Source organism: Biomphalaria glabrata, chromosome 5 (assembly GCF_947242115.1).
Source record: "Biomphalaria glabrata chromosome 5, xgBioGlab47.1, whole genome shotgun sequence".
NCBI lineage: Eukaryota > Metazoa > Mollusca > Gastropoda > Planorbidae > Biomphalaria > Biomphalaria glabrata.
The window spans coordinates 28,055,343-28,067,480 of record NC_074715.1 but is presented as its reverse complement, the minus strand read 5'-3'; the positions used below and the strand labels follow the sequence as shown (position 1 = coordinate 28,067,480).

The 12,138-nt window shown below is 31.5% G+C and overlaps 1 protein-coding gene across 7 annotated transcripts in view; it reads left to right on the top strand.

Moving 5' to 3' along the window:
* LOC106066365 (coiled-coil and C2 domain-containing protein 2A-like) overlaps nt 1–12,138 on the top strand; it is a 45,044-nt gene that overhangs the window by 13,291 nt on the left and 19,615 nt on the right. For 4 of the 7 annotated variants that reach the window (XM_013225361.2, XM_013225378.2, XM_056028804.1 and 1 more), the window contains 18 exons: nt 491–558; nt 709–849; nt 1,050–1,206; nt 2,033–2,170; nt 3,571–3,703; nt 4,350–4,416; nt 4,503–4,595; nt 5,064–5,148; nt 5,263–5,419; nt 5,916–6,066; nt 6,478–6,616; nt 7,071–7,274; nt 8,507–8,602; nt 9,150–9,241; nt 9,394–9,561; nt 10,353–10,382; nt 11,404–11,467; nt 11,593–11,705. In XM_013225361.2, coding sequence (XP_013080815.2) covers nt 491–558; nt 709–849; nt 1,050–1,206; nt 2,033–2,170; nt 3,571–3,703; nt 4,350–4,416; nt 4,503–4,595; nt 5,064–5,148; nt 5,263–5,419; nt 5,916–6,066; nt 6,478–6,616; nt 7,071–7,274; nt 8,507–8,602; nt 9,150–9,241; nt 9,394–9,561; nt 10,353–10,382; nt 11,404–11,467; nt 11,593–11,705 — 2,096 coding nt within the window. The remainder of the gene's footprint in view (nt 1–490; nt 559–708; nt 850–1,049; nt 1,207–2,032; nt 2,171–3,570; nt 3,704–4,349; nt 4,417–4,502; nt 4,596–5,063; nt 5,149–5,262; nt 5,420–5,915; nt 6,067–6,477; nt 6,617–7,070; nt 7,275–8,506; nt 8,603–9,149; nt 9,242–9,393; nt 9,562–10,352; nt 10,383–11,403; nt 11,468–11,592; nt 11,706–12,138) is intronic. The other 3 variants (XM_013225371.2, XM_013225394.2, XM_013225384.2) reach the window with 3 other exon arrangements.

Sequence of the window (12,138 nt, the reverse complement as noted above, 5' to 3'; positions counted from 1 at the left end):
CATGAAGAAAAAAGTTAATAAGATGTACTTAATAAGTAATAATAATACAACTAACAAAAAAGAACACATTTTTCAAAGGAATTGAAGAAAAAGATTAAGAATAGTTTACTGATTGTAATTAGACAAAATTATGATTACATAGGCTCTTTTTTAGTTAAAACAACATTCTGTAGAAAAAGTACACAAATGAACAGACACACAAATAAATTTATTAAGTAACTACAAACATGATTCTTAAGATCTTGTTAAGATTCCCCAGTCAACTACTAATATTAAATAAAAAAAATAATAATATTTTTACTATCGAGGACATTCTCTTACAGTTTTTACATTATAGTGATACAGTCTCACAATACTGATACATATATTGAAATGAAGTTTTGTATTAATCTCATGCTAAAACTAATTTATGCATCATAGATAAAAGTTGTTGTTTTTGCATGTATAAGTTACAATGTAATTATTAATTCACTTATGATCCCTGATAAAGGGGGAAATGTCTGTCACAGACAGAGATAATTATGAGAGGAGATTACGAGACTACAAAAGTGAAATACGGTAAGCAACAATTCAGTTTTTGCTGGTAATTCATGTTGTACTCCATATATGCTAGATTTTTTAATAAATTTTAGCTTTAGCACCTAACAATATTAACCAAATCTTTCTAAGTTTAATTTTTGTTTTTTATTTCCTCTATTTGACCTGAAGGCAAACTCGCTTCTTGAGGGACAGAGAAGAACAAACTGATAGAACATTATTAAAAAATATCATACATACTTGGAAAGAAATCAAAGCATTGAGAGACCAACAGAAGTTTATTACCACACCTGTCAAACTGCAGATACAAAAGTATTTTTTTACTTACTTTTTCTTGTGTTCTGTTAGATAAAACAACTATATATCTATACAATTTTATCCAATTTTTTTTCGACAACTAAACATTGTAAAAAAAATTTTCAGATTACAATAATTGAACAATAATGTGACTATGTTAGAATATGTGTGATTCTTTTACATATAGATATACATAAATTAATTTATTCAATTAGAGAGGAAACAAACAAAGCTGAAGATTTAGAAAGATGGAAATTTGAAATTGAGGAAGAACTTCAAGAAGAGAAAGAAAAATTTGAAGAAGAATACTTGAGGAAACAGGCTGTGTACAAAGACCAACTGGAAAAATATGAAAAACAAGCCCAGGCTGTGGTATGTTATCTATGTTATGGATTATTATCAGTGGAATGCTATGAATGTTTTGGGATAGATTTACTCACATCTGTGGTTTAATAATCAGGTTAAAGGGCATTTTTATTAACATCACTGATGTTTGTTTTTTTTTGGCTTATCTTTTCTCAGCTATGAAATGTTATTCACATTTTGTGAAGTTTCTATTCATAGCTATGAAATGCTATCTTGGGCATTTGTTTAACAGCTGTGGTTTGCTGTATATTTTTGAGGCATCTGTTAATAAAGCCAGGGCTGGATTTCGCTATGTGGAGGCCTTGAAGGATTTTGTGGAGGCCCCTTCATTTTTTCAAAACTTCAAAAAGATCCACTTATGAATGAAAATACTTGTATCTAAAAGCATTTTAAAAAATATTTAATGTGCATATTTTACTTTTAAAAAGTGTATTTTTTGTTTGGAGGGTATGGCTCTTGGTAGATGCACTGTCGTAAATCCAGAGCTGTATTTATTTATTCCAAGCATGCTACAAGCGTACACTACTTAATCACAACATTTTTGCCTGATGTAAAAATCCAAAAAAAAAAAGGAAAAAAATACAACTTTAAAGTTTCTGACCCATCAAAATTCTGATATATTTTAATCTCTTTTTTGGAGGCCCCTTTCTTGTGGAGGGCTGTACCCCTGCCTGCCGTCCCTTAAATTTGAGTCTGAATAAAGCAGTAATATGCAGTCTATATTTTTATATTTCTATTACAAAAGTGTTTTTTTAAAGCATTTAGTTACTCTCTTAAGTTGATTAAATTAAGGTCAAAAAGAAATTTTTTGTTTGATAAACAACACTATCAGGAGGAAGCTAAAAAAAGAATAGCAGAGAGAATTCAACAAAGAAGAGGCTCCAAAGCATCCAAGCTATCAAAGATATCCAAAAATTCACAGGATACCCCAAGGAGTGACATTTTTGATGATGAGGAGGAAAGGATAGAGGTGAGTAGACTGGAGGGTAAATACATTAGATATCATTACATATGAAATAGAAGTTACTAGTTGACTGGCGGCGTAGCATACACCGCTATTTTGCAGGGCCGGTCTTAGGCCACTGCAACCTATGCGACAGCAGTGGGCCCCGCACTTTCATAGGATCCGTACTAATTCTAGGTGTATAAATTATTAAATTAAACCATTTTATAACTTATAACAGAATTCCCGCAGCCTCCTGATTTACCAGGAGCCCCTTGAAATCTCCTGAAATTGCAATATATATGAAAAAATCCCAGAAATCTCTGGAAATTATTAAAAAATCTTTTGAAAACTCATACAAATCTCATGAAATATATAGACAAAAATTGACATTTTGGTGTGTCATTCAATATGGAAAACGCCAATCCTACGCGAAATAAGTAAAAACGGCATTATGCATTACCCGTAATTGTGTAATCTGGTGAAAGAAGCTTCTCGCGCCTCAAACTAATGAAGAATTACTTGAGGTCAACAATTCTCATAGATAGATTGAAACATTTGGTAATTCTTGCTATTAAATGTGATCTATGTAGGAAATAAAATTTTTATGATATACTGTATGACTTTGCTACACGTAAGTAGTTCAGTACGTAGTAAAGAATGAATAAAATGCAAAGACAAATTTATTTTCTAATACAAACTCTTAAATTTCACTTATTATCCATATCCCTACCCAAACTTGGCCCCGCGAAATCCATTTTGCATAGGGAACCACAACGGTTGAGTCCGGCCTTGCTATTTAGTGACGGGTGAATACAGAGTAGATTACTTGTTCTTGTAGAAATAAAAAAAGAGTGATCTTTCCATGACTTCTTGGTCACAGCGGTTAAGTCCGTCCCTGCTATTTTGTGACAGGCGAATACTACTTGTTCTCCCCCCCCCCCCTTCTTTTTTTTTTCATAGGGTAACTCTAGTCCGTCCAACTTGCAGAAATAAAAGAGTGATCTTTCCTTTACGTGTTGTCCAAACTCTTGAGCCATGAAGAGAGTTATATATTTAGATTGGAAGAGAAACTCATTGTAAGCACAACTCATGTATAAATATCCCCACTCCTGTAATTTGTTTTTTTTTAGGATACATGAAGTCACATATGAGATACATGTTAATACTCTATCATAAATCTGACATAAATGAGACATCAGACATTGGTAGACTCTTTATATAAAACAATATCTCTGTGCTACTCACTAAAACAAAGATTAGACTCTTAAATGGGCCAGTACTCTATTAGACTCATAGGAGTCAAAATTATTACTCTTGCTCAATAAGTAATAACTAAACACTAATTATAACTAAACAGTACTTTAATTTGCATTTTTTCTTTGCTTTAGTAAACTGATTTTATCTTTGCCAAAAATTGACTTTAGGAGGAAAATAGAAGAGATCAAGAAATTATTGATGAAGAGCCTATGGCAAAGCCTGAACCACCGGACCCATTTGATGAGAATGCTGTGAGAGAAATTATTAGAACCAAAGCCATGGTACAAAAAAGAAGACCTGGTGAGTTATGATTCATAAAATAATCTGTCATAAGCTTTTAGATTATATTACTATATATAGAATTTCAATGGTTAGAAAAAAGTTGTAACACTGTTTTTAGTTTTAGTTATATTCTAAGTGATTGGCTCTTAATTATTTTTTTTAGATGTTGATTGAATTACAATAGAGGTTCAAAAAATGTAAAATGTGTTTTACTGATAATTAACCCTAGCCTGATACAAATCTCATTCTGTCTGTTATAAGACATTAAGACATTATAGCAAAGAGCTTAATTCATTAAATACATTTTTTTTTTAATTCCCCTTTCTATGGCCCACAGTTAATGAGGGTGTCATGTGGTCAGCACAACAACCAACCACCTTTACTTTTCCCCATTTAATGACACGTACCCAGTAGAGCTGGGTGGACTCAGAGGCACCCTAAAGACCCCAAAATTAAAGATCCCAATCTTCACCAGGATTCTAAACCAGGACCCTTGGTTTCAAAGTCAAATGCTTTACTGCTCAGCCACAGCGCTTTCAACATTAAATTAGCTTTAATCAAATGTACTACTAACACATCTTTCTGTGTCACATAATTACAGCTGTATTCATATTCCTTCATTTTCTATTGATTTAAGAGCATGTATTTCTTGTTTGTTTCTTAGGTGAGCCAAAGCTCTATCCAGAATTAACTCACTCAGCAACTGTGTCTCCACCTGAGCAATGCAGCAGGTAGTCAAAGGAAAGGTTGATTGGATATTTTTTTCTAATGCTAAGTATGTAAATCAGTCTTAATTCTTCTTTATAATCTTTTATAGAGGAGAGATGCAGAGGAGAGAAGATGTCTCCAAGTGTAAGCTATATGTTAAGATTCTCTTCAATGGGAAAGAAGTTTCTCGCACAGGTCAAAGGTATAACACTGATGTATATTTACTTTACTTATTAATTAAAATAGCACTGATGTATATACTTTATGTCTAGAAAGCAATAATAATAAAAAATGCTAAATAAATTATATTAGACTTAAATAAGTAGCAAGTGTCGGCTTACAAAATGCCATAAAATATTTCTGATTTTGTCATAAGCAAGTCAGCAGATATTTTAACTTGGTATCATACTTTCTGCACTTTTTTACCTACTGTACCTTTGATCTAAATTTACTAAATAGATGTTTGCTTGAATTTTGGTGTTTCTAAGTGAGAAAAACATTATTTTAATCTGACTAATTGTTTTTTTATTTATACTAAATAACATAGTTTTAGCATTATTATTTCTAATTATCATGAGAATATTTTTTACTTATTATTATTATTTGAGTATTCAACAAATATTGACTTACTTCATATAAACTTGATGTCTTTTATTTAAAATCTATATAGACCATTAACCCAAGAATTTAAGGTAGTGTTTGGTCAGATCTATAACTTGAAGATAGTCGAATGGCCAGAAAGCATCAAATATGAGGTAACTTGTACAACCCTGTATCTTAGACAAGTTGAATTTTGAATGTGAATTTAGTCCAAGACAAGTTGAGTCAAAACCTGCAATTTATCTTATTGAAAAATGTTTTCTCAATAGATCTATGAAACAATGGGATTTGGAGGTGGCAGACTGTTAACAGAGTTGTATGCTCCTATACCAGAGTCTTCTGTGACTTCCCAAAGTGTGATGCTAGATAATGTAGAGTTTAGTTCCTATGACAAAGTGCAGCATCAGCATGAAGGCGTTGGCAGTGGTTTGTTTCTCTTATTTAGTATCAAGAATTGTCTGACTTGTTTCAATCATCCAATTATTTTTAATTTAAAAAAGTAGCAATTTACATTTTCTTCTACATTATCCACAACAAATTTGATACAAATAGTTTAGCCTTTCAATGATAAACTAGGAGGTTTACTCATGGGAGTCAACAACACACCTTAGATGAACTTCAATTGTTTTCAGAGCAGCTATAGTGACCTGCGAGATGCTTTCCTCCTTAACTCTTTGCCTAAAAACCACAACTTCAAATAATCAGCAAATGTTATCTGTGGCACTGTCTTCTATCATGTGCAGCCCTCCTCCTCTACAACACACCAATCTTAGACAATTTTTATCCTTTGTATTCTAGGACACCACTGTCATTTGATAGATCTGCTTGCTCCTTGAACAGGTTTTGATAAAGAGGTTTTGATAAAGAGGTTTTACTCTGTCCTAGTTTTTTTATTTAATTAAATTTTGATCTTTTTATGCAGGAGTTGCCTTTAAGTTTGAAGGCCATGTACCTGACCTTGTAACTTTAATGACATCAGGAAAGTTGACATCCAGTGTTGCTTGGGCTGTAGGTGAAGATGGCCTCCCTTTAGTTCCAACAGAAAAATTTGGCTCTGGTTTCCAATCAGCTGTGTAAGTAACAATTGAAATGCTTGTGCCTAGAGAGTAATGCAAGATGCCAAACATAGATTTCATGCTTAGTGCAAAGTGACCAACCTAGACCAAAAATTTGGTGCATGATGAGTTAAGCTTAGGATAATCAACCTAATGTTTAGTTCAAGGTAGCTAACTCTTTAAAGTCTTAGTGCCTTTGAATACAAGGTAGCCCATGCACCTGACCTAGATTTTAATGACCGCATACATTCATTACACCTTTTTTTTTTAAATAGCTTTATTCAAGTTTCGTAAATTAAAGAAGCACTTGTTTTTTTACATTAAATTCTTCATTTAACAGTTTTCAAAAATAGAAAATACTGAGAAAGGAACAAAGTCAAAATATTTTTTTGTTTTTTATGTAACTAAACTTTTTATTACCAATATTAGTCAGATGAAACGTTTGGACCCATTAGCTGCCATTGGCGCCAGTGGTGTGGCTAACATGGAGAAGCTCTTACAGTGGTTCAAAGAATCAAGACTTGACCCGAATGACCCAAACAACAAGGACATTGTCTATATGCTTAGTGTAAGCTTGTCATAAATAAAACACATTTAAGAACATTATGTAACTAAGTGTTGAGATCAACTTTAAAATGTGCCTCATGATGATAATAATAACACTAGTAATAATAAAGAGCTTTATTATTGATATAACCACTCAACATTGGTCAAATAATTTAATTAACATGTGGAATATAGAATTAACTGAAATGTAATGTATATACAGCCATTTAAGTTAAACATTCAAAGTAAGACATACTGCTGTTAAAAAGATATCAACATTAGTTCTATCAGCTCATAATTAGTATAATATATCTTAGAAGTATAACAGTTGATCATGTGATTAATGATATATATTCACTAAGAGAATTTATACTGGCCAAAGTTCTGTTTCCTTTGTTAAATATAAGTCAAAGTCTTTGTTTTTGAATTGATTTAGAAGTGTATCTTAAAATGAATCATTTTATTTGTTATTGAAGGGTGGAGACCAAACTTTACTTCAGCCCAGAGAGTACTTCAGACTTGAGCCAATGCAGCAAGAATTTAACTTTGCCTCATTGGAAGATCTTGAAAATAACTTAAGGTTTAAAATGATAGCCTTTCGAGATGAGGAGCACCCCATGTTTAAAGGCTATCAGATGATTCCACTTAATGACAAGGAACTGCCGAGAGAGATTTTTAAGGTGGAAATTATGTTATGTATGCCAATGTTTTGTTTAGTCTATGCCTTTCATATGTCCACATTTTTTTATATTTCCTTTAAACATTTTTGGCTGTGGTCAGATGTTTTTTTTATTTTTGGCTTTGTCTTTAAAATTAGTTTGCTTTAATAATAATAAAAAACAAAACTATATAGCCTCATGTTATTTCATACTGCACACCATAAAAATATACATGAGACATTAAACACTTCTCTGGTGAAAATTTAAATGTACCAGGCAGTAATTCTGACAACCCCATTATTTTGCTCTGAGAAAAGCTTTTAAAAATAGACTACTAAAATGATTCCTGCACAACAGATAATGATGTCCTGTTAAATGCTCATGTTTGTAGTATGAACTAATTAACTGACAATGCCACAGTGAGGTGCATTTATCCAATACTGTGTATGACTGCATACCAAAGACAATCCTTTTTAGTTTCTAACAAATAATGGAGCTTAGTGGAAAAGTGATCTTTGGTTTGAATCTTATTGAAGACTGGGTTTTTGAATTTCAGAATTTTTAGAATATTTTTCAGTCCACCCAACATCAATAGGTACCTGACATTTGATGGGGTAAAGTTAAGGTGGTTGGTTGTTGTGTTGGCCACATGACACCCTCATTAATTGTCAGCCATGAAACAGATGACCTTTACATCATCTGCCCTTAAAATTGCAGGGTCTGAAAGGGGTACCCAACGTTTTTTTTTACTTAAGAAGTAAGCTGCAGCTGAGAATTCTTTAAATAACTGCATGGACCTCAGTTTATGCTAAATGAATTGAAAACACATTACAGCAACTCTTTCATAAAAACAACTTTGGAAAACTCTGTAATCAGATGGCAGCACTTAACTTTGAGACCCAAAGTAGAAGTACATAAAAGAAATACCATACCAAAGAAGAGAGGGTTTAAAGCAATCCCCAACATAAGGTACTTTTGGGACCAAAACAGACAAAATTTGCATGTTACATTCCTTGTAGCATTATTATGCCATTATTCTAATCTTTGGACTTGACTACAATACATTAAAGAAATGCAGTAGTTCATACATAATCATGTTATTGATTCACACATACATACTATGTGATGTAGGAATCATACATAATCATGTTATTGTTTTACATGTACGTACATACTATTTCTTATGTGATGTAGGAGTCATACATAATCATGTTATTGATTCACACGTACATACTATTTCTTATGTGATGTAGGAGTATGAAAAGAAGATGAGAGAAGAAAGTCAGCTCCCTCAGGCTAAAGGTGATCTGGAGCAACACAGACAACAAGTCAATATGTACTTACAAAAAGTAAATTTTTTTATTTTTTTTTAACATCTTTCTGAGCATGACAAATATAGTATCAGCATGAAAAGGGGGAGAAAGGGACAAATGTATAAATATATTAATTAATTGTTATTAGCTAATCTCTCTTACTAATTTTGTTTCACATTAATCTTTAAATTGAATAAAAATTATAGGCCTAGAGGAAATTCTTTTAGCTCTTTTGTATCTGCTTTCATTTCATTCATTAAGCTAGTAAGTGAGAACAAAATATTACGTATGCCTGTGTGTAGTTGCTGAATGAACTCTTTTTATGTTGTGTCTACTCTATTTATGTGTATGTTTCTATCATATTGTCTTTTTATGAGAAAAGAGTCCTTGTAATCACAACAAATTTCCATAAGGATCAATAAAGCAGTCTTAGTCTTCTGTCAGAACCAGTGAAAATAAATCTGGAGACATGAAGAAAAAGTTCAATTCTCCAGCAGTCCCTTGTAAGCTTATTTGTCTTAAAATTCTTGGGGAAAGAACACAGACGTTATAAAAAAAACATTTTGTTTAACATTTTTGTCAGATAAAAAATCGAGTCATGACACAGTATAGATTTGCTTCCCACCAGAGGTCTCTGCAAGACATGGTGTATGAAGACAAACCACCAAATTATGCGTAAGCCTTTATTATTTATCATACACCTTGTTGCTTTTCAGAATTTTAAACATACATAAAAAAATATATATATATTATTGATCTTTCCTTAAAATAGTGGATGCCACATTAAAATATTCCTATTATTTAATTTGTGAACTGTAATTTTACAGAATGATCTTTAAGGCACTGACTCGCTTGTCTGAGCCCAGACGTCCATTGAAACCAATACGGAAAGAAAGAAAGAAGGTCACTGCTCAGGCTCTTCATGGACAGGAAGTGAAGATTTTAATTAACATCATCCGTGCTACTTTCATTCCTGTCCGCAAGTCGGCTTCCAGGTGTGATAACACAAACTAGTTAACTTTTTTTTTTCGGTTGTTGAGAAATAGAAGTGATACATTTCTAAATTATCTTAATTATGTTAAATTTAATTAAGTAGGACTAATGAAAAAAAAATGTTTTGTAACTGAGATGGTAAATATATATTATATTTGGTCTAAAGAAATATTCGCAACATCTATTACTGTACATTTATTGTCTTTTGATTAAAGGATGCAAAAATTTTAAAAAAAGGTAAAACAAACCGAAGGTGCTATATCTGGAATTCAAAAGCTGAAAAGTGTCGTAATGGGCAGATCAATTGGAGGATGCTAAAAAGAAAAGTTGTGAAAGTGTGTGTGGGAATGAGGTTGAAAAGCAACATAAGAGTTTGTTCAATATTTAGATATTGAATTGAGAAGCTGAGGAAAAGTAATGGATTAGTACATACATAGGACTAACTTTTTTGTTGAGGCCAGGGGAGCTTATAAGTGCTATTACAATTCACTGGACAAAAGCATGTGTGTTTCAGGGGGAGGGAAGCATTATAAAGTGGGTGGTTCCAAATCAAATCAAGTCTTAATTCTGAGATAATATGATACACAAGGTGAAAAAAAAAAGGGGTTCCAGAGAGAGAACGAAATAGAGAGCATTTCATTTCATTGTTAAAATGTGCCCTGATTATTGGAAGCTTAAAAAATAAAAGGGGATGTTCTGGCTTAGAACAAAACAGGTGTAGCCGGTGTGTAATGCTAGTATGATATAAAAATGACATTTATGATAATTTTTTTTCCTTTAATATTTTTTTCAGATCACTTGAATTTAACTCTGATTTACTCTTGTAATTACTTTGAAGTTTTTATTAGAATTCTTACAAAGTGTTGAACTATGACATATTACTCTATTGTTTTTGTTGAGTTTCCTTTCATCTTTTGGTCTTGAAGTAGTAAAAACATTAAAAATCAAAATTTTAAACTAATTTTTTTTCTGAAGCCATATTTATAAAATAGGTTTATCTACTTATTGTAATGCTACTAAAAGTTTATAGCTTAGATTTTAAAGCAATTCTGTATGATTGACACAAAATGTCATGTAAGATTTCTGTACTATAGATTTGGTAAAAATATTACAATGTGCAAATAGATTCAATTGTCCATTTAAAAAATCTTTAAAAATATTTATCTTTGAACCAGGAACATGTTTTAAATAAACCTCTATTAAATATTTTTACATTTTTATATTGAGTAAATTTATATGCAGTTGAAGTTCGGCTTTTTCAAAGTCCTCAATAAATAATTATATATAAATAATTATATGTATTTGTTTTAAAGCTAAAATCTGGTTGAGGTGGACTATGACTCATTTGCTGAGATATAGTTTAATTTTCATTCAATGCTTGTTTTCTAAGTTTGCAATATATTTAAATAATTAAACAAATTAGCAACACTTCAAAAATATAATAAAGTATGCTATCCAATATATTAAAGCTTCATTTAAGAAATGAAATCAATAGTCTTTATAAGAAGCTTCATTCAGAATCTCATTTTAACCTTAATTAGGCCTTTGCTTATAGATTTTGTGACTAATAAGTATATACTTTTTATTGGTCCAGTCAATTGGAAATTCAGTTTGATTACAATTAACCTCAGTGTTACTATAAATATAGCATATACATGCTTGTGTAATATTTGGATACACAACAGACTGTTAGATGTTTTATAGATTTCAGATTTGGAATCAACATGATTTTAGTCCTAAGTGCCTGTAGCTGTCTTATTTCTTTTGTACAATAATTCAACATTATTAAAATTTGTTCTAGTATTGTTAATAAAAATAGTTTTGTTATTCTTGATATTTTTCAGTCCATCTCCTGGCAATACCACTGCTAGGGACACTATAAGCAAACTTGTTGTTGACCCATACAGTGTAAGTAATCTATGTACTATCATTAGATCTCAAATCTCTTTGGAATACAGTTTTAATTTATCTTTAAGCAGTAATATTAAAATGTCAGTGCTCTCCCTTTCAAGTATCTTATCCATCTTTCCTAGCAGGCTCAAGTCTGTCCATTTGTAGAGGTCATGTTTCAGCGATCAAGAGTTCGAACTCGAAGAGGTGAAGGTCCAAACCCAAGCTTTAATGAAAAGTTAGAACTGATTCTGAAGTGAGTGCTCCAAGTATTTTTAATTCTTGACAAACAAAATAGACAGACTTGCATTGTGGGAAAGTTTAGTGGAATTAAGAGTTTCATAGTGTGAGGGCATGTTTAAATCACAATAACATAATGGGTATGAATATAATGCCAACATGTGAATCAGTTGCAATAAAAAATCAGTCTGATCATTTAATTTCAATGTTATGACATTAGTATGAAATACAAATCTTTAACATTTGATGTTTTTGTACACATTTGGTTTAGAATAACACTAGTACAAAGGGGACAGAAATACTTTCTGCAGTGATCTAAAATTACGAATCAAAACATTTGAATTTTGATGTTTCACATTTCTCATTGATTTACTAAACTAATTATTAGAGATTAAAAATTTTGAAAACTATAACGTGTGCATGAAAAAAAATGTGTTGATCTCTTCCTG